The following is a 27,884-nucleotide window of genomic DNA, read 5'->3' as shown; positions in this document are numbered from 1 at the left end:
TAAATGTTTGGATTTACCAATGTTTTTTTATGTTTTTAACTTAAAATTGTTGTTCATTTTGTGTAATTGAATACAAAATCGGAATTTCACGATGACTGTAGCAAAATTTTCTTTTTCGAATAAAAAAAAACATTATTGAAATCCGATCACTCTTCGACGTGTCATCACTTTGCCGTCGCGTCAATTAATTTTGTATCACCAAATAATGATCATAACTCAAATACGTTTTATTTATCTAAAGCTAATATACAAATTAACATAAAACAAATTTTACACGGCCGAAAAATATTAAAATTATTTTTCGATAAATATATTGCCTCGCACCGCTCATTTGTATCCAACTCTTACGACAAAAGTAACTAGCATCTCAGTTTTTCAGAAAACCTTATCTCTGCAGACACGTTTTCACACGCAACAAGAAGCACATTCCTCTTATGGGACAAGTTTAAATTTTCTACCTGTAGCGGTGGCCTGGATGATACTATTTTAGAATACACGGCTCATCAAGACATAATATGTATATTGGACAACGTACTTTCTTGCTATACATAAAATAGTGTTATTTTGGCGGAATAAAACAAAAAACGTAATCCGGTAGGTCGCCCGAAGAGTGGAGCATGCGTGCAATGGGAGTCCGCATTGCATATTTATTAGGATCTAATTTAAAATTAAAATAACGCCCTGGATTTACAAATAGTACCTACGTTAATAATTTACTTCCAAGGCCAACCAAGATTTTTAACGTCATCCTCCACTATTTGTTTATTCAAGAAGTCCGTTGTTGTTCCCATGTAAGTATGAGTAATCATATATCTTGGACATGGCGTCCAGGTTGAGTGTGATATTGTTGTATGTGTATATATCACAACGTGTCGTCGGAAAGCATAATATACTGCTATGGAGTAAATCATATTGTCCGTGAGACGTTTATACCTATAGGGTTTGACCGATACTAGAATTGGGTAAATAATAGTACCACGTATCAACTATTTATTGGGGGGGTTTGTCGGGACAGCGCGGGATAGGTATGGATATTAACTGTCAGTTTACTGCGGTGGACTTTCGGTTATTCAACGAATCATTATTGGAATCACGTGTGTCGGTAGAAACTATATATATATATATATATATATATATATATAGACCAAGAGACCTCCAAGCGCAGTATGTCCGTTAAACATATATTGCAAATAAGCGGCGTGGGAATTGCTCGAACCATTCAAAATCTATCTCAGAGGAGACCGGTTACTGTAAGAAATAAGTGTCTTTTGCACAATTTGAATGGCTGTATGCCACTGATACTGTAAACCTGTAGTAATGCGTATCAATCGCATACCGCTTTATTAGTACACATGCGCTATTTAATTAGTATGACACCAACATATCCAAACGGAAATGAACATCAACATCAAAATGATTTTACCGCAGTATGATAGAACGCTTTAAAATATTAATATTTCCCTTTTCCATTAGCTTTTATGTACTTTTATCAAATCTATAATGGATTTTAATTATTTTTTAAGTATGCTAAAATCACCAGCTGTACAAAAACGATTTCTCTTAAAACTCGTTGTAATTGCACTACCTAAACCTTTACATTCATTGATCAAATAAGAGGCACAAGACATTTATTCCGATAAGGGTATTTAACAATTGAACGCACATTTTAATCCAAATGAGTAAACGAATAAGAAGCAAAACAACAGCGATTTTACTCAGATGCAAGATTTAACGGAAAAAGAAAGAAACAATAAACTTTTTCTGAGCCATATTTTTTCCATTATAAAGAAAGTATTAAAAAATATATTAATTGCCCCCCAAAGCGCAGAATTATTCGGACATTTTAAGCGTAGTTACGATGATCAAAGTGTTTTTAAAAATAACTAAAATAACTTTATTTTTACTTCATTCAGTTTAAAGTTCTTCCGAACTTTTGTTGAAAATTTTTAAAATACTATTTTAACTAGTTTTGAATACAGAGAACAGAACCCCTAAAAATAGTTTTAATTATTTTTGTTTTTTTTTATAAAAAGGACTATTTAAGATTAATTAAAAAACTAGATATATTATTAAAAAATACAAAATGTCCAGAATAGAAAGAAGTACAAACAATTTTGTATTTTCTGTTATATTATTTTTAACGAAACTTTAAGATTTCAAAACAAGAGTCTGAAAATGATTAGTAACAATTAAATTATTATTACATTTTATATTTTTAATGTATATTTTACATTTATATAGTGAATAGTGTATACATGGTATTATTAAGAATTCAGTTTAACCACTATAGGTTCAGTATATAAGCAATAACAATAATATTTTAAAGAGAAAAATAAAAATCATATGCCTTCTGATTTTTTAGGAATGTTAGAATAAAGTATAAACTACTATTTTACTTATTATTTCAAGTTACGGTTTTGGGTAGGTGATAGAAGTATTTGGACGCATTAAAATATTTATAAAAGAGTGTATAACCATTTCTATTCGGATAATTTCGGAAGTGTATACTTTATTAAGTACATTTTGTAATTAATTTCAACACTAACAATATTAGGGATAATATCCGTAACAACTGTGAATAAGTGTGTAAGTCGATTTCAGTGATTTTACAGGGGAGCGATTTTGGCGATTTTGGGAACTTTGGCCAGCTGTTATAAATCCCTACTTAGCCCTCACATAACTCACATCTCCCTCAAGGTTTTCTTGTTGGTCCAACGAGTTAGACATTTATTCAAGGTGTGCTAGACGCCTCGGACTACATCCTAGCGTACTTAGTCAATTTTGACCAAAATTCGACTTGCACACTTATTCACAGTTTTTACAGATATATAATATGATTTTTTGAATATAAAATTTAAATTGTCTAGATGCATATTTTTTTCTTTTAGTAAACCAATAATATTATACAGGAACCTATTTGATTTTAAAAACTAATCTTCTGAAATTCCACTTTAAAATATTTTTTTTTACATGAACACTAATATATATATTTTTTTTTTTTTTTTGGTAATTTAATACAATACAAGTTTTATTTAAAACTGTTGTAGCTAAAATAATTATTTATTAGATAAATTACCATTATACAGATATCTCACTAAAATGCGTATAAAACGAATATTAAACGGTTTTATGTGTGTTAATACACTACAAAAGTATGACGTTGTGGCATAACTATTCATTATTGATTATTTTGCAATCTGTATAGGTGCGTAAATACTAAATACTGTTAGAAAAGTATAATATTGTGTATTAATTAATGTATGGCATGAAATTGAGTGATGGGTATTAAAAAAACGGCTGGAACATCATGTTCGAGACAACCGTCAGTTATTTAATATTGTATACCGGTTCCTATTCCCTCCTTTTGGTTTCCAAATATTTACATTGATACATTACATTATAGGTAAAACATGTTTCTTTTTCATTTTCATTCGAATGGATCTATCCAGATAAACTGACTTTTTCGAATGGTCAAGTATAGTGGTATGTCTTTCTATTTTTTCTAAATGTAGTTATTTGTACGTTTAATACATTTTTTTAACTACTCCACGTACCTACTAATTTTGTCCTGATCTACTACAAGGTACTATAATATACAAGCTACTATACTGATTGATTTTATTGAAAAGTACTTGCCACTATTTTGACATCTACATTTTTTCAAACGTAGAGTGCAATTAATACTTTTTATGTGTGAACCAGCATGACAAAATCTTCATAAATAATAAATCTAATTGTATCAACTTATAAAATATAACAATATTTACACACAGATTATATAATAATGAATAATTAGACAGAAAATATGGTGATTCTGTTTTCATGAACATGAAAATGCTCACCGAGTGCTAATGAGCGTAACTACTAACTACAATGTCACCCTTTCAAAAAAAAAAAAAACACAAATCATTAATTTACACATTATGTAAAAAAAACAATTGTAAAAAAAGTAAATTACTTTGTTTTAATTTTTTCAAAATGTTTTTCATCGACCCCACTTTGTCAAGTTTTTACAAAAGTATTTTTTTTTTTTTTTAATGTCGGCTTTCAACTCCATCAACTTTTTCTTTTGCGTTTATTTTTTAAAATAAATATGCATTTAAAAAAGCTAGTAATAGGTCTAATTATATTAGACCTATTACTAGCTATTTGCTACATGAATAATTGGTTTAGCAGTTTAAGAGATGTCGCGGGTCTGGTCACAAAAATAGAAAAAATAAAAACGCAAAAACAATACCTTCTTGGTTCACTTGAAGAAGATTTTCTGTATGATTATATACACAATTAAATCAAAGCCGAAAAAAATACTCAATATGGTACAAGTTTTAAGTTATATTTAATATTAACGGCTTACTGTAGAGAGAATAGTTTTTATGTTGTCACATAATGACGTGGCAGATACTAATTACTGTTAACAGCATCAGCTATAATAACAATATAGTCTAACGGAAAATTTGTTTTGTCTAAAATTCCTTTCTTAACTCCATACAAACTATTTTAGTCTCCTGTAGTATGCCAATTTTGAAATTGATAAATAACTATCTTTGCGTCGCCCATAACTATAACTACCTACAAGTTACAACCATGGAAAACTTCACCTCAAGTACCTAATTTCATAAATGCCAAAACCGTACCATAGTGAGTTCCCTGAGGTACATTTGGCGTTAAATTTCTACTACCAGACAAAGAATCATTAACCTTAACCTGCTATGGGTGACTCGAAGTGTGTAGTCAACCATAATAATAATAATGATAAACCCTCATTATACGTTACTAGTTTTTACTATATTTTATGGTGGTTTATGTTTTAACTAAATTAAATATAATTTTACTGATGTCTGGTACACTTTAAAATGTGTTTTTAATAGTTTGTACTGATACTCATACGAGTATAATACAATAACACTGCAATTTAATTAAACGTTTTGCAAAAATACGTTTTTTAACTACTTATACAATGTATATTGTGTTTTCTTCTAGTTCTTACACTAATTTCGAGTCAGTTTTGTTTTAAATACATATGATACATTTTCTTTTATATATTTATAAAAAAAAAACCAACGCTTGGCATGCCTTAAATGTGTTTAGTGTTCCCAAAGAAAAAAATTCTTCAAATATTTGTGTAAAGAAAATAATTCTATTATATTGTTTTATTTTTTAAAAAGGTTAAGCGATTTAATACTTTTAGTACACAAACCACTTGAAAACTCATAAAGTGCACTTAACACTGAAGTATATTATTATTATCTAGATAGGCATAAGCTTAAAATGCACATTTGCCCAACCCAAGAATTCAATTATCACCACGGTGCGACGGGTCAAGTTGTTTTTTGCAAACTAACTCCAAATGTAAAGCGGAAATTCCGAGGCAAAGCTTGTGGTTTAAACGTCAGTCATTCTCGCGTCTCTATGCATATAAATCGGCAATATAGTGGTTTTTCACGTTTTCGCACTCCCCCCCCCCTCACACCTCGAATAACGCATGGAACTAGCCGAATGAATGCATACACACTTAATCTAATCAGTGAATGAATCGTCAACGGCGTTTTGGCACTTGTAGCCACAGCATCCGAGCACAACAACACTATACTTAGGCTAAAACACTTTAACTGTTCCCGTATATCTTCGCATCTAATCAGTACCGGACTTATGACGTGAAACGCTAAAAGTTCCATGAACGATTCATAATATGTACGGTGAAGTGGATCGCAGCATTTGCTACTCAAACGTTCATTAAATGACCGAAAAGCTAATTGAAAAATATTATAATGTAAAATGCTCTTGAACACTCGTTAGTTATAATTTTTATTTGAAAAATCCTAACTAAAAAACTAATAAAATATTTAACAGTTTAAAGAAAGATTCCTACGAGGACGGCCATTTCTAAAAAGTAAAGTATAGGCAATTTTTTGAAAAATCTTAATTTAGAGTTTGAACTATAATGCATACTTATTAATACAGTAATGAGGATACTTTGTTGAGTGCTATTTTTTTTTGTCAGACTATCACAGTCATTTCTATAGAATAAATTACAATTTTTCCCTTCAAAACCGCTTTGCGCCAATTAATTTATCTCAGGCTTCATATATAGTTAAGGAAAGAAATTCATACGTATTATTTATGACAAAATTATCTGTGTTCCATCATCCATATTTTTTCGATATACCTAATACAACCAACGCTATATCATTTTTTAGAAAGTCAAAAAAGTCCTTTCTTAATTAATTAATTATTCATTAACTGGTTGAAATATTAAAAAAGGGCGATGGTAGAACACAGACAATGTTGTTGTCTATATTATGTAAAAATTTGGTTCTTAGTTTTAATTATAGTCTCTGTAAAATTAATCCGCACAAGGCGGGTTTTTTTGAAGAAAATAACGAATGTGTGGCGTTCTCTTAGAAGCTGAAATATAACAACTAAAAATCATTCTCCTAATATTTCACAGTAAAAATTATTTTTTCAAGTTGCAGCTCATTGAATCTGATAATACTAATAATTTACTAAAAAACTTAAACACGAATTAGCAATAGAAAGATTTGCATGTATCAACTATTAGCTTTATGTAAAAACTTGAAGCTAGAACATTTTAAACAAAAAAATGTAATTTCCCATGTTAATAAAATAAAAAATAATAATAAGGATGTACTCACAATTGAGCTAAGGTTATGTATTTTTAGGGATTTCTTATTGCGACTATCGATTAAAAGAGTATATCTCGACCATATTATTATCTATAGTTGAATAATAAATATTTAATACGCTTCAACGAACAAGCAAAAGCTACAGCAGGTATTTTTTTCTTTAATTTTCTGATAAAATTGTGTAATGGAATGTTTAATTACTAAAAAATGTTTTTACTTTATGTCAAGACAATTTCCGCGTGATTAAACAATTAAAGAACGGCTGAAAAGATAACGGTTATCATTATTACAATAGTAATTTGTTTCCTACCTCTTTTCAAAACGGTCCACTCTTTTCATGAAATCGTTTCTACGAAATAATAAACTGAATAAAACTAAAAATCGATTACAATGAGTGATTAGTAAATTAAAATAGATTAGCGAAATTGGAATTACTTAATTTGTTTCTTTTAAGAAATTATTGATAAAATATTTAATCAACGACCTTTAATTAAAATGAATAATTTAATTATGATTAATTTTAATTTCAACTAAATAACTAATTTTTGTTTAACTAATGTGATTAATTTTAATTTATATAAATAAAATAAACAAATGTATGTAAAAAGAACTAATGGTCGTTAACAGCAAAAAAATATTAATGTTTTTAAAATATGTTTAAAACCATGTTTCGGCAGCAAATGTTTGAAAAATATTGAATACATAAGGTTTTTTAAGCATTATGAAAATTGTTCAATATTTTATTCATATTGCTAATATTTCAATAGTTTTTTTCTATGTTTGAATGATAATTAAATAATATAATATAGTTTAATATTATTTTTTGAATATTTAATTTCTTGATAAGTCAAGGTTAAAAAATATTCAAAACATATTAGCAAACATTACATTTTTTTTAATTGGACGATTTATTATTACATATTTGGTAGATTACATTTAACCAACATTTTATGAGTAAGACGATTTTAACTAAATAATAGACCACTAAGAAGCAAATATTTTTTCTATCAGCAATTGATCGAAACTATAGTGATTGATGGCTGATGCCCAACTAATACCACAAAGGAAATCAACTTATACTCTATACTGTTAGTCTGTTCGGTGTACTGTTTAATGTTTATGGTTGATATCGACTGGGTAGTCGTTGGTTCTAAAGAAAAACAATCTACTTTGTACTTTTATCCAATAAAACTTATATTATAGTAATCGGCGTTACATAGTTTACCATTTCGAAGTGAATAGTTTGAAGTGAGTAATTCCCGAGTCCAAACGACTGCTAGTACGTGATGCATTCGATTGTTAAAAGTTAAAATAAAATCACGTTTTGCACAAGTATACACATAGGTACAATATACTATATACATAGACAGTCCTTCAGTGAAGACGATTACGTCAACCATTACACACAGACACGAATGAAATGTTTGTATTTTGTTTACACACTTTTGTGTAATTTTTAAAAGGAAAAACGTTGTACCATATTTCGGGGTGAGGTTGTTATTTGAAAATAGAAAAATGTAAAAGACGGTTGAATTTCCAATTATTCATATCTGTTTTGGTAAAATTTGTGAACCAGAAACATTTTTCAAAATAATCAACCGACACCGCCGACTTTATACTGAAGTATAGATTTTTTTTAGGTGATATACATATGTATTATATTATGTAATATATGTATGATAAATTATACAATAGAATATAACTAAAAATTCATCAGCAAATTATGGGAATACAAATTATAAACCTTAAAAGCTATTAAAGAATTGTAGTATTGCAATAAAAATACATTTCCTGAAATGTAATTATTTTTAATTCAAAAATACGTACTATACTTTTTTATAACTCGTAGAAACAGAAATTTCGATCCGCATAAATGCTAAACTCGGTTAATTTTTTAACGGAATTTTTTGAGAAAAAAAATATCCATTGTGCTTTCATAAAAACATATTACCTTACAATGAAAATGTTTACCCTCTCTCTAAAAAAAATGGAAAAACATAGCATATAATAATTTATTATTTCAACCTAAATTATTACATCTTGATTAGAAATAAGTATTTATTTTGTGATTCAAACATTAATTTTAATTTTGCATTTTATTTTTAACAAAATTCGGAATACATTTATTTAGTTGGACTTAAATTCATCAAAACCTATATCGATCTCAATACAATACTAAACATTCTAAATATTATTTGAAATTTTATGTTTTATTTTATTATCCGAGTAAAATAAGTAGATTATTAAATACTTTGTCAATTTGTTGTAATTTTCATTTGGATAGCACTTAATAAGAAAGGAATACCATATTTTATGATTAAAAAAACCGCAAATAAAAATATTTTTTACGTATAATTCACGGAAACACTTCGTGGAAACACAAAATTATCATTCATAAGAAATAAGAATAAATAAAAATGACAAGCATTCTTTTTACACGTTAAAATATTTATGTTTATTATCAAATAATAATACAAATGGTGCCTATAAATTTACTATCACAGTTAAAATAATAATATCAACATCACACATCATTCAGAAAGAATTAGTCATATTCAACTCACTCGCTTGTTCATAATAATCATATAAGTCGGATATATTTTCATAGTTGTATTATCAGGCAAAACATAGTGATTAGTAATAACTAATATCATATTATACAACTGTAAGTCATGTATTATTATTTATCTGAATATAAGAAAATGATACTTATTTTTGGATAAATGGTTTTAACGCATCACACTAGTCGGACGGTTAAATCATGACTTTTTTTGTTGCAACAAACAGACCAAAAAGCGGATGAAATTATGATTTTGGCATTTAACAACTTGGCGGGACATCGAAACTGAAAAAATGACAAAACGATCCGTATGTAGTCTGTTAGCGACGTACGAAAATGCAATGGACGCAAACTAGATCATCAATTTCGAAACAAACAAAAAAATGACCGTATTTCATTGGCGAGGAAGAGGTGCCGTATTAAACACTATAGTGATACAAAATGAAACATTATATATTTTTTTTTTTCAGTGAATCCCGTGTACCAAAGTGTAAAGAAAGAACATGAAGGGGGAAGTGTGCCTAAGGGCAATAGATATAAATGAACGGGCGGTAATGTTGGGAACAAAGATTTCGCCGCAGGACCGAAGACAGCGGCTCATCGGGGATCTGCCGGCTACTATAAAAGAAACTACGATTTCTTTGTCGCCCCATTTTCCCTTTTTTTATGTTATCATAATTTTTGTACGCCAAAATATAACGCCTCCGTCTCGTGATAAAAAAATGTAACACTAAAGTATTGTATGTTATGTACTGTAACTACTGTATGTTATTATATTATAATTAGTATAATGCATGTAACCATAAACCATACGCTAAATAAATTATTAAGGCACTAAAATATATATTTTTTTGTGGAATTTAAGTTTTTTAGTTTCTGTGATGCTAAATAAAGTTTATTTACCATTAAAAATCCACTGTATTAGTACAGAATAGAGTTATTAGTCTTCCACACATGGAAATAAACAACATTAATACTAGACGGACTTATTTAATTATTTAATATTACTCAATTTTAACCGTATTATGTATTAATTGCTATACTTCATTGAGCAGTTAAATGCAAAACAGATGCAATTTGTATTTTGCACACAAAAAAATCTAAAACGATTAGATTCCGATGAAGATTTTAAAATATATTATATTGTCGTTGATTTTTTATTTTCCTATATTTTGGTGCACTACACCTAAATAAAAAATGATTTCTCTCTATTTAATAATTTTAAGTTTATGATTTAGAAACAGTTGTGATATAAATAAGTGTCGGTTGGAACAAATATCACATAATATGAGATGGTACCTTTGTCTACCACTAATAGCTACATTACTATCACATTCGTTTGTAAACTTTAAACACATAGTTACACTACCAAACCAAAAACAGTCTTGCTAACGTATTAGGGTTAGGTAATATTCTATTTAAGTACATTATTGTAGTAGTGTTGCGGATTTATTTGTATTTTAAAATTGATTCACTTCACTAGGTAATGGTGAAAAATGAAAATATTGTCAAATTTCACGCTATACTAAACACCAACCCATGTCATGTCCATTATGGGCCACGCGACTTGTGCTTTATCAGTTCTGTAATTAAACACAGCCAACAGTTGCAGCCGCTGTTGTTAAACAAACAAAAAACAAAAAACGCGCAATCCATTAATCAAATCAATCGATTTGTTATGCGAAACACAAAACCAAAAGTTTGCTGGTAGCCTTTTTTTTAACGGTAAGTATTACAAATTATTACTGGAAACGCCGACTGGAAATGAAAAAAAAAGTAAATTTAAAACAAATATTTATAAAAATGAATGAAGTATAAAAAAAAAACATGGGGTGTATATAGGTAGAGAGTTAGGTAAGGAAAACAACATCTACAGAAGTGCGTTCATATTCCATTTGCCTAATTACTTGCGAATAATTTTATTAATGTGTTTTTTTTTTCAAAACTTTATTGGTCCACGCTATTGTTATGCACCTGTAATACTTTCCTCCGGTCAATATGTTTTTTTGCCTCTTTTTTTTTCGTTCCATCCCGACTGGTATTTGTTTCTCGCGCAATATCGAGATCCATATAACATGTTATACATATAACTTGTCAACAAATACGGTTAAAAAGTATTAACGAATTCGTGTAATGGATAGTTCCTAAAACAATAATACAAACCTCGGAATGTTCAGACTAATGATCAACCACCCCTCTCGACAAAAAATATTTTGTCGAGAGGGGGGGTTGGGGTTGTGGGAAGGAAGGGTGGAGAACAAGAGTGTATAACTTTTAACCGAGTTCATAACAAGTCATTTGCTTGGTTGTTGCTAATCTAATAATAATTTTAAAAAAAGAGCGTTAAAAAAATAAAACGGTAACGGTATTAAATTTAATAACGCCAAATTAACGGGGACGGGTAATCCGAAATGCGTCCATCAATAAGCGGGCAAAGTTAAATATTAATATAATATACCGACTGTTACCACGAAAGCACTTTGATAGTCCATATGACATTCATTATCTCGGGGAAACTTGTTGGTCAGCGAGAAGTTGAAAGCCAGTTGTAATCCGTCAAGCTGTCAAATAAAAACCCCATCTGATAGGAATAATACGCTCTACACGATGATATATGTATATGACCGAACCAACTGTAAAACAGCAACTGTTATTATAGCTTAACAAATTGAACTCAGCACTGCTGAAATGTAATGGTAGCCTAATACCTATTATTATAGAAAACTCTATTGCAAGGCGTTTCGCTTGTTGTAGGGTCCTAAGTACGCTTGAATAATTACAACAATGTCTAAATTAATTTTAAGTAAAACATAAATCATCGCGTCACTAAACCCGGTCCAGAAGCACAAAATATATCTACGGAATACACATTGTAAACACACAATTTCATAATTATTATCTCTTTTGCTATAATATTATACTATTACTATCTTTAATCATATTATAACCCGGTCAAATTATTAGATACGGAAAAATAGTGTCCACCGTTATCTTATTAATAGTAATAATAATTTGTATAATATAATATATGAGTTTACCTAACATCTATCATAGTTACAGTGACTATAATTCGGTTTGGGCTTGTAAATTATAATGCCCAACTTAGATCAATGTACATGATAGTCAAGAAAGACTTGCAAAAAATCAAAAAAAATATTAAAATCTTCGTAGGTATTTTTTATTGTCTATTTATTATAATAACTAATGTAACAACCATATTATATTATTTTTAATTCGCTGGCTAAAAAAACGGCAGGGAAATACAACTTCAAAAGTAAATTTTGCATGAAATACGAGGAAATTATTAATTTTTATGGATTCTGTATGAAACGAGAAAAATAAATTGATTGAAACGCGCTTATCAACATTTTTTCTAAAGGAAAGTCATAATAAAAAAACATTGTACCACAATGATAATAAATATTAAATCGTACATTGTTAATCTTTCCCAACAATTAAATTTTGAAATATTAATATCACTATTTTCGACCGGTTTAGTATTTGTTTCTGGTAAACGTAAAAATCCCACTTCCTATTAATATCAACAATGTATAGGAAGGATGATTATTAAAAATGCAAGAATGTACGACGACGAGTTCGTCGCTTTTCAACATAAGAAAATCTGAGAAAGCGTTGTTTACTATAAAATGATTGAGGCAAGTATAATTAAACTGAATTGTATGCATATAGATTGTATATTACGAGACCATATTTTAGTTATTATATCATGTTTTAATTATTTAATGACGAGGCAACCCGAGAGCCTGTTAGTTGATTTTTTAAGAATTGTAGAACGTTGTGGTTATTATAATCGAGTGGTAAATTAATACTTTTTTCAAGGTACACCACATCTCCACTAAACTCGAATAAATACTCAAAGCAAATATAAAAATACTAATTTCAATATAAGTCGCAGTTAAAAAAGTTAGAGTCTTATTTATTTACTTACTAGGGATACACCCTTACATAAGTTTTTTTGACAATTTCGATGCTAGAGTCTGGACCGAATGAAAAAAATAATATTTAATTTTTATTTAGGTACTTAATTCAATCCCTCGGGGGCCCGTTGTTTGAATGAAAGTTTTTATTTATTTGAAAATATACCTTTTTGTTACCACTAAAAATATATTTTCCATTGAAGATGATCGTCTGCAACAAAATTTGTAATTCTAACAATTTAACGTGGTCCATTTTTACCATTCGTTACATTAGTGTTTGGACTGAACAAAAAAACACATTTTTTAAATTAATTATGACTTTGATTAGTAATGAAATTATATCTTCACATACTACCTAATAATAATTGGTTAATGATAATATAACATAATTGAATTCATCAATAATATACAAAGTAAATTGATAATTCCTTTTTTTTAAACCTTTCGTTACTGACATCCTCGTACGAGGATTTAACTTTAAAAATCGAATAAAATATGAAAAACGTACTATCATTATCAAAAATGTCTTTAAACACAAGTTCTAGTATAGATTGATGATAAAAAAATCGACACAGCTATATTGATAATCAATATCAGTTGGATACGTTAAAAAACGAAAGGGTAATTCTAATTATGTATTACTATTATACAATATACGCCGTATGATTTGGTTGCATGTCATATTTTTACATTATACATTATATTTCTAATTTCCCATAGATAATGTACTTTTTTTTTATCAAAATAATATCCAAAACTACAAAATAAACTGTTTGTTTGTTTACCGATAAAGAGTTAAAAATTATTTAATTGTTCTATTTACCACATGTTTAATGATTACATCATAATGTCAGTATACGGTTTGTTGTGATTTTTAATTTCAATGCGTAAACTAAGTATATAAATATTAAGATATAACATTATATATTATATATATATATATATATAAATATATATTCATTGTGGACAAAAACATATTAAGCATAACAAAACACATAGACAAGCATATTTGTACATAATATGTTATGTACAAATAAATAAGGGTGTGGTTATCAATGTTGGCGGAAGTAACCGGGCACCTTAAAATTCATGACCTCGTTCATTAGGCGATTTAGATTCCGGTGACGGGGGTCGTGCAGGTACTCGTCGGCCATCGAGGCCGCAGTGGACAGGATGTACGACGTACGATGGGCGGGCGTGGTGCCATCGAAAATCACGTAGACGTTGCCCAATTCGTTGGGCACGACGCTGTGGTTGAACATTTCCTGTTCGCACACGCTCAATGTGAACAGCGTGAACGCGTCTAACAGCAGTCGGTTGCGGACGATGCAGTGTTCGGTACAGTCGACCAGGTGGAATTGCAAATATGGAATGGCCTGACGCCACGCGTCATCCGGATTTTCCGGCGAGTATACGCACGAGTCGTTGAAGTACAGCGCCAACGTCATTTGGAACTGTTCCGTATGCGCGACGGGCAACCAGTGTTCGAGTACGTGATTTTCGTTGAAATAAGCGTCGTATCGCAAGTAGTGGTTCGAGTAATCGTAGACTTGCGAAACGGCGTCCAGCGCTTTGAACATGCGCCGTTGCTCTTTGTCCAGGTGGCCGCTCATGGTCAGGAACACGGGGTCGTATAGTAGCCCGGTCATCTCGACGAACGACATGCACACGGCGGTCACTTCCACCAACTTGAGCAGGTACTGTTCCGTTTCGAGGCCGACGGTTTCCCACACCTGGTTGATCACCACAGCGAACATCTCGGTGGAACACACAGCCCGCAGCGCCGCTCCTCGCGACAGATCTAGCTTGTGGGCCAGCTTACTGAATCTCTGCATCCGGGCACACAGCTCGTCGACGTCCGTAGTGTGCTCGTTGAGGGCCACAAAGTACGTGTTGCCCAACTCGTCGCTGAACGTTACCGGCAACACGTTATTCGGCGCCAGACCGTACACTTCGGACGCGCGTTGCCGGAACAGGTCGACGCGCGACGCCTCCTTCCAGAGTTTTTTTTTCATTTCTGTATAAGGGTCGTCACTCTCGGCGTTCGCTTTTTTCCGCTCGGATTCGCTCATGGTGCTCGGGTACTTTTCGGCATCAGTCAGCGTCCGAACTACCTCGAAGTCGCCCGAATACGGAGTCGGCACCGAAAAATCGGCAACATCCGGCATAGCGAACCAGAAGTAAAGCGCTTCTTTTAGACGGTAGTCGCGTCGTTCGGCAGGCCAACGCATCGCTTTGATCCCGTTGGACTTCTCCAAGAACGTTTGTTTAGGTCCAGAAGTCATGATTAAATATAATATGCGAAAACGGATTGCCAAAACGCGACGCACACACGAACACCAATTGGCGAAAACAGTAAAAACAAATAGTTCACAAATAAAAAGTATTAAGCAAACATCAATTTAAGGCAAAAACAATTTACAAATTATAATTTAAGACAAAACCAAATAACAAATTACAATTTAATACAAAAACAATTTACATATTACAAAATATAATACAACAAAATCATAAACGGAATGGTTAAACTATAGTTGTCAACGACGACGACGACGACTGTGTATTACGTTTTTCACATTCAAACCAACATATTATTACAGCTATGTTTTTTTTTTTTTTAATAGAAGAAACGAATATATTGTCTCGTGCGGACATTCGACCTGTACACATATGACTACTGTTATTCTCGTGCTTTGTTTATTCTAGTTTCATGAATCTTAATGGGTGTTTTCTAAAAACTACACCAATTAATGCACAAAAATCTAATTTGTACAACGAAGATTACCAACCTTCGATTAACTACTGGTATTTCAAATAACAGTAAATACTAATTACGATAATGTTCAAACACATTAACTACCGAAGTCAACCAGTACCCTACCTAGGCACCGTCCCACACGGTGACCTTTGGTCTCTCGATAAGATAGCGAACCGCGACATTATGCAGCACTTCTAGAAAATCGGTGAAAACCATATCGCCGATTAAGATTGTAAATTATCAAATTGTAAATTAAACCAATACAAATAATTGAATATCGAATAATAAACGATCTCAGTCTGTCTCACCGACTTACCAATCCATTAGTCTAATAAAGTAATCTAAATTATTTGTCACTCCGAACCACGGTTATCTGCTCAGATTGGGTCTCGAGCTATGTTGCTCAGTGTAATTGTTTGAACACAGGCACGTGAACTACGAGTGCGGGTCATAGTTAACCAATCACCCTGTAGACTGTAGTTTTATCAATATGCGTTGGCAAACCAAAAAAATATTGAAGACTTTTTTTACCTAGAAAGGGTTTTTTTCAAACTTTTAGGTGTATTCTTAGGGGTCTAGGTCTGAAAATGTTTGCAAATTTTTTTTTTATAAAAGAAAACACAAAAATAGGGGGAAATTACACTTTGACCGTAATCTATTCCTAAGTTGCTATGTGTGAGTAAATTAAAAATCACAACAGGTATTTGAAAAAATGTTTAGTTATACTGATAAAAACGACATCATCCACAGCGATATGAAAATGACATCTAAGCAAGACATGAGACGGCTCAAACGACTGAAGTCATCTGACTTAGTCCATTTCGATTGAGTATAGCGCTTACTTAATACAAATTTTACTGGAAATACCACATGTTATGCATATATGTATATTTACTCCGAATGCATGTACACCCCGTTTTATATGAATTTATAAAGATGTTAATCGTTTAAATAAAAATATCCTCGAGTGATTTAAAACAAATTCCAACTTCCAAGTAAGAACCACACCACGGTTTAGGTACTGTGACGTATACATCATAACTACATACTAAACTGGCTTTTATATTTTTTATTAGTTTGAAATTCTGTCGGTAATAGTTGTTTGATTATACTCAGTGTGGTTTTATGAATAGAATTTAATTTTAGGAAAATCGGATAAGGGCCGGATGATTTTTTACGCAAAGCAATGACTCGAGTACATTTTTCAAAAAAAAAAAAAAACAGTACCGGAAAAAAAATTTCAACAAAATGTCTTCTACAAAAAAAACATCTCTGCCGCGCAGTATCAATATTGCTTTGGCACCAAGTGCGGCCACTAGGGTGTAAAAGTCTACGCGAAAATACACATTATATAGTTTCTAATCTTTTCCGTACTTGACCCGAATTCGCAGTGTTTACATTCGGACTAGTGTCGCCGCCATTAAACAGAGGTTAATTCGCCCAAATAATAGACCCGTTCGGGGCGGTGTACATACGCGTTGTGCGAGTTTCTATTATACATACACATATATATGTATATATATACATATAATATATATGTGTTGTTTTTTTTTTTTTTTACCAAATAACAGGGGACACGCTGTCGCCACTGCGTAGACGGACTGAGATGGACTGGGAGAATACTCGTCGGTCGACCGTCGCCAACACGGTTTGCGCTTGAAATTACTCGGGACTGTACTGCGATCCGTTATATACACACGAACACGCAATATCTCGAGGTCTCATTTGCGTGCCACACGCCATTAAAAACCAACACTAATAAAACAAAACGAAACGAAAAAAAAACAACGCGTTGTAATCGTTTGTAAGGTTTTTCCTGGTACACGTGCCCGTAAAATATATACTGCGCACGAGACTGTACGAGGGAAGCAATAATTCGGAACCGGCGAAAATTCGGTACCAGCGACAGCGATACGGCCGCGTGCGTGGCAACACAGTACTATATTACAATATACACTGTCTGTATGTACAGTTTGGTTTTGTTTTTTTTTTTTCCGAAATAATATTTCAAAATACATAATACGAAAATGTCGCAGGTGATTTGCCGCGTAAGAATAACACAATTTCCCCTTAGCCCCCAAGTTTTTTTTTTAAACACAGATTTTTCTACCCGCGGGGCCTACTCGAGTTAAAACTAAATAGGTCTAAATCTAACGTCAAACAGACACGACTAAACAAATGGTTTATATTTATTTCTTATTGTGCTAACTTGACCATGAAACCAGTGCCCAAATATTGTCCAATCTCAGAAACAATCGTTGACGACGAATCTATTCACATTGATAGCAGTCAACGAAACTGCGGTATTTTATGATTTAAAAAAAAAAACCGTTCAAATAAAGTTCCGTGTAAAATTCACACTATTTTTCCCAATTAAAAAAATATATTACAAATGTTTTTTTTATATAATGAGTAAATTGTGTTTAGATTTATTAATATATACGAGTATATTTTAACAATTTTTATGTTTTAGTTAAAGAGTAGAATGTTAATTATACCCACGAATTCATCATTGATTATTAATACTATTCTCACATCAATAACAACGTTAACAGTTAGACAGGCTTTTTTGTTTACCCCTTTTTTTACTCCGATTACCCTTGGCGTTGACGTCAACGGTGCAGAGATCTTCTCCCATAGATTACAAGAATAAATATTGTCTAACTATTTTCATTATTGTAACTGTAGTAACAGTGCCTACTCTTGTTGTTGCTGGTCAAGTTATGCTTCGTACAATTATTATTAATTTACACATGTGTGGGCTACGAATGACTCGATATAAAATCTATGTATAGTTTGTTTTTTTTTTCATGCAACAAAAAAATAACTCTTTCCTTAACTCTTTCCCGAATTTTATACAGACTTAACAGACCACGGCCATAAACGTAGACGGCAGTTTGTATTTTTTTTTTTTTTTGTATTTATGTGTGTAATACATACACTATTTGTCGACGACCCGGCGCGAAACGCATTCGGGATTAACTCGAGGGGGTTATTCCCCTGTGGAATATTCAGGGCCGTTGCGTATTCGAGAGGTTAATGTTGTTCCTGTAATAGGTGTATGTGTGTGTGTGTATGATATAAAAGGTTCACTCATTCAACCACCTCGGATCGCCCTCGTTCGCCCTGTCCGGTCGACGGCGGCAATTTGAGTGAACATATCTTATTAAGAATATTGGTAAAAATCCATACGCACTCGGGCGGTGCCATAGGATTCGTCTGGAGATCCTCCTTTGGTTGGAACGTGCAAGCATATATATATATATTTATTTTTTACTAGACATACATTAACGTAAGTGTAAATATTTAAAAAAAAAAAAACCAATCTAACGCCGCTATCCGCCCGTAAGTCCGTGTGTGCTAGATAAATTCTTGGCGGGTATTCGTAAAACGCACGTGGGACCACCTCGTATTGAAAACGTGACTTTGTCCGGTAAACGGTAAACAGAAAAATACACATTACAATACAACTTTGCTGCCCGATCCAAGCACCGGTCACGTATGGGGCCCAATAGGATTTTTAACGTTTTACAACGAATTTCTAGCCCCCCTCCCCTCTCATATATATTGCACACAACGCTCCCAGAAGCCCTTCGTAATAATAATAATAATAATAGTATAGCGTCGTCGACTAGGCCTGTTTTTTAATTATGAAAATTGTAAGCCCGAATATTTCCACAGCTAGGTCGTTAAGACAGTAATATCCGTAAGTGTTATCAGGCTAATAAAAGTGATTTATTTTATATACTATAGCGTTTATTCTATAATGTATATATATATATATATATATAACGATAGTTAACTAACGGTCTTATTATATATTTTATACGAGATTCGTTGTCCGATACAAAAAAAAAATGAACAAAAAAGTTAGCACGTTTGGGTCAGTGCGGTGACGGGTATTCAAGAATAAACGTCTGGGTGCAAAATTGTAGATCATTTTAATGTTAATCGTTAGTGCCGCTTTTTCCAAAATCGACTTTTCGGTAAAACTGTTTAAGCGACACTGTTGCGAATCGATAGCTTCAATTATAATGGAATATCGAGTTTCGAAAATCGTATCTTTTATTATATGTTCAGAATCAATTAGAGGCAACTGTTAATAACATGATTTTCCCATCGTTTCTAACTCTACAAACCATAATTTTGATTTTGGGCGTAACCGTTTTTTACTTAACAGTTAAGACGAATGAAAGGACGTAAGCGACATTTTAAAGACTTAAGCATCCTTTTAAAGAAAATGTTGAAGTACGTGAGCGCTATTAATGGCACATGCGGTAAAAGAGTTTTTTATTTACGGCTAATTTCATCAAATGTGGATAAGGAAGTAAGCCACATGCTACAAGATGATGTATATAATATATGATGACCCATTCACCGTGAGATACTATCAGTATCTGTTTTAATAAATGCTATTTTGTAATTTATCATTTTGAATAAACTTTTGTTCATTTTATTTTACAATATAATAAAATTATTAAATATTTACCTTTTTAGTATTTTGAATAGCTCTATCAATTTTTGAAACTTAAATGTAAAATATGTTTAACGATTTTATATGTTACCATTTAAATTTCAAAAGTTGAACGATAGAAAATACTAAAAAGGTAAATACTTGGTAGTCTCATAATATTGTATAATAACATGTTAAATAAAAATATTTTCAAAAAGAACAACTACAAAAATGTGATTATTTTGCTAGAAAATGGATGTTTTAAATTGGGTGGTTTGTCCGGTATAGGTACTGGTAACAATAGTCAATAAGTTGATTTTACAACTAGACTAAAAAAAATAAGGATTCAACAGAACCTAATTTTGGTTCTAAAATAATATATATATTTTTTTAAATATCAAAACACAATAAACATTGATTATAAATTCATAACCCACCATCGCAATTGCATGATTACAACGACCGGTTACTGGTTTTTTCCTTGGAAATGAACAAAATCAATTTCTTAAAGCTTCCGAAAACCATTTAAAACTAAAACAATCATCGAGCGCAATATTTTTATACTTAAATTTTACAACTTTCTGGCAAACACCTTATTATGATTTATGCAAAAGGAACACGCAATCAGATGATTATACTTTGCAATCATACAAATATTAATTTAGTCGAGTGTCGACTGAATTATCATTTTCGGTAACATAACAACAAATGAATCATAAAAAGTATTATTTTATTTTGTAAGAAAAGCAATTATTTCAAAGACATCATTATAAATATATTACTATAAATATAATAAAATATCTAAAACACATATCATACGTTTGTGCTACACATTTAAAGCTTGCATAATCCTCTATACGTTTATAATTAACTCTCGACGTCGTGTTAACCTGTCAACGGATCATATCTTGATTTGTATACGAATAATTAGCATATTACAAAAATTATCGCAGTAACTAAATTCATTAATCCGTTATACTTGGTTCAACCTTTATAAGTACTTTGTGACACACATGTTATCTTACTTAGTACGCGTCAAAAAAGTAATAAAGCAGCCGTTTTAGTAGTATACCCAAACTGTTATATATATATATACCGTAATATAAATACTTTTTGTTAATTTTAAATGCTCTATTTTATTAACACATTAACTAATAAAAACAAGTTCTTTGGAAACAACAAATGCATTGATTGAATATAATCAACAACATTTATTTGAGTTCAATGACATTACTACATTTCAATTTTTATCCAATTTTGTTTTTTTTTTTAATAAAACTTATATTTATTGCTTTGGATACACTAAATTGCACATTTCGCTTAGATACCTGGTATATGTATAGTTAAACAATATATATACTTACACAGTAAAGTGGTAAACGAAACATTTCCATCCGGACGGCCTCTCCAAGAAATTGTATACTTTTCCTTGAAAGGTCGCTCCTGCCCGACGGTGTTCCTTACTCAGGTAACGGTTTTCCCATGACGATCCCGTCCGCTCTGCTACCAGCGATCTCGGATCTGTAACACCTGATAGCGGGGAAGATTAATAAAAACACTTATGATGGTAAAATCAGTGTAGACGGAAAATCATCACGAGCGCGTGACGAGACAAATAGTTAATATTTTCAACAAATATTATAGTGTCTACTGGTAAATATTTACAAATGTATCTATCCATGTTTAAGTGTCACAGGTAGGAAATCGTATACACTTGGATTTCGATTGTGTCCAAAGTTTAACTTAATTGAAAAAAACATTAGTCCGTAAAACGGTCGAACGAAAATTTATTAACGTATTTCCACCTTAGAAATATCTCGGTACTTGTGTCTACAAATTGAATTACAGTAACAACACGATACGGTGGCGATAAATATACATCGTGCTTAACGGTCAAGGAAACACGATAAACTACAAGAACGGAATTTTCGATCACTTAAAACGGTAGGACTTTACACAAAAAAGGCATACAAACAAATATATATAAAAAAAAAAAGTTGAAAAATCTTACATTACTCTAAAGTTTGAAATAAACACTGAAAACAGTATAAGTGTATAATGTTATATTCACAATACGTTAAAATGTATAATTTAGATTCTATGCAGAGCTAAAAAGTTATTGTTTTTATAATGATGTGGTTTTTTTTTTATGTGTGTGTCTGAACCCAAGATACCTTCCAAATCGCTGAACCGATATTTTCGTGTAGCAACTCTATAGATCGGGAATCGTACCTAAAAGGTACATTGTTAGGCCAAAAATTTCAAAAGTCCACCTCTCCTTCTTAAAGTAATAATAATTAAAAAAGGTTCTGTTTTATTAATTTTTTTGTTGAATTCAGAATTGATGTAATGTTTTTGTTTAACAAAACAACTCTGGCTTATCTTGTAAGTTGCGTACAACTTCGGAAAAGGTTTAAAAAAAAACAAAATGACGCCATAGAACAATTAATCCAAGTCCAGATTCGTATTCGGCAGGGAAAAATGGTGTACGGTAAAATGTCCACATAAAATATGTCGAAAATAGTATTAATAAATTATGTTAAAATAAAATTACAAACTTTATCTCGGTGATATCGCGGTTATGTACAGAAACCGTTCGGATATTTTAAGAAAGAAAAATATAACACCCAGAGTTTGATTCTTAAATGAATATGTACCGCAGTGCAGATGAAAGATAGCGACCGCGTGTAATACAAGCGGCAATGAAGTGCTTTTAACGGTAAATAGAAATACCCAACAGGGAGAGATAGAGAGCAGGTCCTCGTCCCATCCCGTCGAGAACTATGTATTTTGATTTGCACCACTGATGAAAGGATAGGCTCGACGTTGTGTGGTGGAAAATCTACTGCTCGCCACAATCGCCCTATCTGCGTACAAGCTTAATTAAATCCGGTTTCGGGTCTCGACTGCCAACGTCTATTCGACAATAGTAATATTATTGTATAATATATTATACTATCCGACGACGCCTAGAAAGCAAATTCTGTCAATAAGCTTTTGGGCGCCATATGTAACTGCTTCGACCCACGTGTGTCATGCGTAAATAATTGATAACTTTGATTCCACGACGAATTCGATGGTGTGTATATTATGTTATTATATGCACACTTTCGCGTAGGTAGATAAACGTATTTACTTAAGCTGCAGTAGAACCCAATACGGTCTGAGAAACGGTGCGGATGACGTATGAAATAGCTGATAAAATAATATTTTTACCTTGCTGCTTACAGCAAGCGTATGAAATCCAATACAGGCATTATCGAAATGCGAATTTTTCAAATAATGTTTTACGTTTAACACCCATGAAATTATATATCCTCGGCGGTATGATTTTGGCTAAGAATAAGTACTGTTGACTTTATTGGGTACATAAATTATGATAGAAATATGTAAATCTCTATATATCTATATATGTTATCACGTATATTCCAACATTAAATCTGAGAACTACGCAGTACATAAATGCACTAAAAAAAAAAATACTGTAATCAAATTTCTTAAAGTATCGTCAAATTTAATAATATCAACGCTAAATAATACACCAGTTACTTACACTTATCTAAAAAAAAAATTAATAAAAGAAGTATTTATAATTGGCATAATATTATGTTTAATTTTGTTTATAAGCAAAAACAAAAAAAATGTTATAAAATAAAAACCCTAGCGCAAAGTTACTTTCCAGTATGTCTACTAAACGTGTTATACATTTGTATTTCTTTTTTTTAGTTTGACTTATTTACATTTATTTTATTAAATAAACAATAAATTAATATACATTTTTTTTATGTAATATTACATCGAACCAAATTAAAATCGTGGTTCAATAAATCGAGAAAATTAACCTATTAAACACAAATTTAAAAAAAATTATTTTAATAATCACATATTGATCTCCCTCCTCCATTACAAGCATTTATACTCATAGGAAGATCGCAAAATATTATTTTTTATAATATTTATTGTAGATATGCCGTTTGCAAAATAGATACCTAATAATAATTGAATTGATAATATGTAAATTTTCATAAAATATTGCGCAAAAAAAGCAAAAACACATTTTTATTAACACAGTTTTATGATCTTCCTTGTTTTAGAAGTATGTATGTTTGTATGTAGCAGAAATACTTATATATTTGTTTATTTTATTTTACTATTCGAAAATTTATTTTTGGAAAAAACTTTTTTTTTTTTATTGTAATTGCAAAATATTTAGAAAATATTTTTATCTAATAATGGTCATTTTGTTGTACAGGATTTTTTTAGGATATGAGTGGAAAATTTCATTTAGCACGAGGGCGGCAAATTGGTAAATCCGCCCCTGATGATGTTCAATGTCCGTATATTGTTTAAAAGATAGAGCGCTATCTACCGACAAAAATTCTTAACAACAATTGCCGTCATTCGCCTATAGATAGCACTATTTACCAGTTAACCTTATTCTCCGAATAACACTGTATAAATTTGTTTTGGAAATTATCAGTGAAGTACGTGATGGCTTACACTACCAATTGGTTTTTTATGATATTAAGAAAGAAGATTATTAACGTTAATTCTATATATTTTGTTTTTTTACAGTAAAATGGAATTTTTTTAACTCTAGTCCTACAGTATTTATAAATAACTAAACATCATTATTTTAATGCGTTTTCTATGAAAAATTAATAAATATTACAATATAAATTCATGTATATTTACACCAAGCTATTAGCTACCTACATTTTTTTATACCCAGCTATTTTTTAATAAATCGTTACCGTCCAATCGACTTACACATTGGTACTTATATAGCATCAGGAGATACTTAGAATTCAGGCTAAATATTACTCAACCATTGCAATTATTTCGTTACCACAATCATCATTTTAAGAAAAATGCACTCGGTAAAAACTGGATATTTTCAGTAATTATACAGTCCAAAAAGTGTTAATAACATTTGAACTTAAGCTTAAAAAACGCGGTCGTATCAATAATGTAACGAGGAATATATCAAACATTTTAAAATTAAACGAAAATTTACAATTTAGAGCCTTCGTTTAACTTACTAAATTTTTTAAAAACTATTTTCAGGGTCTTTTAGAGGCTATTTCGGAAACTGTTCACTAATTAATACCATAATAAAAGTGTGAATTAGTGTTATTTATTTTCAGCTTAAAAATCAACCAAAAAACAATGATATGAACGGAAACATCAAGAAATAAATAGATATCGTGAAATTATGTCATCCCACTTTTTTCATCTATGACAGAAATCTCACTAAGATTTAAAATGTTACTAAGTTATAAAATCGAATGGCCCCCGTGTACATAATATATAATATGTAAACTATTTATGGTACTAAAATCGTAAAAATATATTTCAATTTATATCCATCCCATAATATTTTGATTACCTGCTAAAACAATGTCGCTTTGCTGGTCTTCGAAACTATTCGAAACTAATCGAGTCGTGAACGGTCTTCCAGGATGTTTGATTACCACTTCGGAATTCATTTTCGGACCGACTTTCTAGATTTCATTACAGAACAAATGAAGTTTATTTGTAAGTATCTGTCACCATTTGGGTTTTATCGAGTGAATTTGAAGTTGTTATATCGTAAACTGAAACACAACGTTCACTCATAGAGCTTAACAAAACGATTGTGTCTTGAGGTTTTTTTGAAATAGAATATCAACCCATCCGTTTAACCTGTCAAAATCATACAAGTGTAACAGAATGTCCCTGCCATATTCTTTTCTTGATTTTTTTTTAGCAGACCACGGCCGTGAAACCTCAAGAATTTAGTGTGCTCGCAACACATAAGGACGGATTTTAATTAGGCTTTAAACGTCAGTTTTAATAATGACATGGTCGCGACAAGTATTAATCGTCATTGTATCAATTATATAAAATATCTAGTGATTTCCTATTACCATAAGTTCTGCACTTAAATGAATGTCAAGGAAACCAAACCGGTTAAGGTAAAATTATAATTTCATAAAAATTAAATAATACATTTTCAAATAATTTTAGTAAGAGAATATAGTTAAATTGTCAATATGGTCCCAATATACTTTCTAGAGGCCAAACCTAAGCTAACTGTAATCATATGTTATCATAAGCAACAAAAGTCGCTAAAACTAATCAATCGCTAAATACCAATCCTACACAACAATCATTTAATTTTTTAGAATGATTTAAGGAAAATATTTAGTAGACAAGTTCTTAAATAAGCATTGAACTTATTTCAGAAATTTTAAAGTTCAGAATTAGACTAGTTTTATCTGATCATAATGTATACTTCACCCACACTCTGAAATAGGTAATTACGTCTGAAACCAAGTTATTATAACCAAATCATAGAAATTAATATATAATTATCATTATTTTATCATTTTTGTATATTTAAGAAGAGTTTTTGAGGATCCAAAGCAAAACATTCATAAAATAACTTAATCTACTTTGCTTTTCTTAATATTGTTCAATACCACTCAAATAAACTAGCTAAACGAGAAGATATGAGCCAACAAAATAGTAGTTATGAGTTTTTAATAAATTCTTAGAGCCTTAAGAGAACCTATCATTTTAAAATGATAGACAGGTACTTTATATAGTACTATACATACACATATCAAAAATTATAGAATAAATTGTGTACATTTCTAGCTAAAGCTATTGACGCTACACATTAACATCTCCATTTAATTGTTCTTGAAATATTTTATATATATACATACATACAGCAAACCTGGGAATTATTAAACATATATTTTTATTTAAATGAAAATTAATATAATTACTAAAAATACAAATGTTTTATTTAAAAAATTAATTAAAATTAATATTAAGTATTTGATATAGTCAAATAAAAATCTATTTCAAATACAAAATTATTTTAAAACATTGATTATTTTCTAAAAAATTTGAGATTAAGAATTGTCAGATTTAGTACACAATATGTTACATAAGTTACAACGTCATTTCTTACGTTTATTTCACAACAAAAAATTTCGTTTAGTATAAGAAATTAAGATACTTTTAAAATCATAAAAAGAAATTGTTCGGCTGTATAGTACAGTCGATAGTTAAAAAATACGTATTTTTTAAATATTCCTTCGATTTTAATTATAAATAGTCATAATAAAAATTAAAATAAAAAAATATATTAATGATTTTTCGATATTAAATATATGATAGTCCTTTTGTCTACGATAAAAATTTCCCACTCTTACTAAAACTCTGCTCTGAAAAATCAATGCATTTTATTTCTCTTATTCTTCCTCATTACCTCTAAATAAAGAACGGTCATGAACACTTGGTCCGAATATTAAAATTTTAATAGTTCTCAATTAAATATTATGATCGCACGACACATTTTTAAACGTTTTTTATTGTATTTTTACAGCCAAATCAATAATTTTAAAGCGAACTTTAGTCGGCATTTAAATAATACGGATCAGGTCATAAAATTGTAATGAAATGCTCACAATAAAAAAATAACAGAGAGATGATTAAATTTTTGTTCGAAAAAGATTATACTTAATTGGTCACTTAT

General features: G+C 30.7%; 1 protein-coding gene across 8 annotated transcripts in view; it reads right to left on the bottom strand.

Annotated features, from left to right (window-relative positions):
- LOC126843823 (potassium voltage-gated channel subfamily KQT member 1) overlaps positions 1 to 27,884 on the bottom strand; it is a 120,149-nt gene that overhangs the window by 51,033 nt on the left and 41,232 nt on the right. For 6 of the 8 annotated variants that reach the window (XM_050581669.1, XM_050581668.1, XM_050581658.1 and 3 more), the window contains one exon: positions 21,718 to 21,883. In XM_050581669.1, the coding sequence (XP_050437626.1) occupies positions 21,718 to 21,883 (166 nt within the window). Of the gene's footprint in view, positions 1 to 21,717; positions 21,884 to 22,980; positions 23,027 to 25,742; positions 25,838 to 27,884 lie in introns of those variants that run through there. The other 2 variants (XM_050581674.1, XM_050581680.1) reach the window with 2 other exon arrangements.

The sequence above is a fragment of the Adelges cooleyi genome, unplaced genomic scaffold (genome assembly GCF_023614345.1).
Source record: "Adelges cooleyi isolate 19-005CV unplaced genomic scaffold, UGA_ACOO_1.1 ACOO_flye_CR_arks_rails_tigmint_CR_PRNA_108, whole genome shotgun sequence".
In the NCBI taxonomy this organism is placed as follows: domain Eukaryota; kingdom Metazoa; phylum Arthropoda; class Insecta; order Hemiptera; family Adelgidae; genus Adelges; species Adelges cooleyi.
The sequence above is the reverse complement of the archived record's forward strand: the minus strand, read 5'-3'. Positions and strand labels throughout refer to the sequence as shown.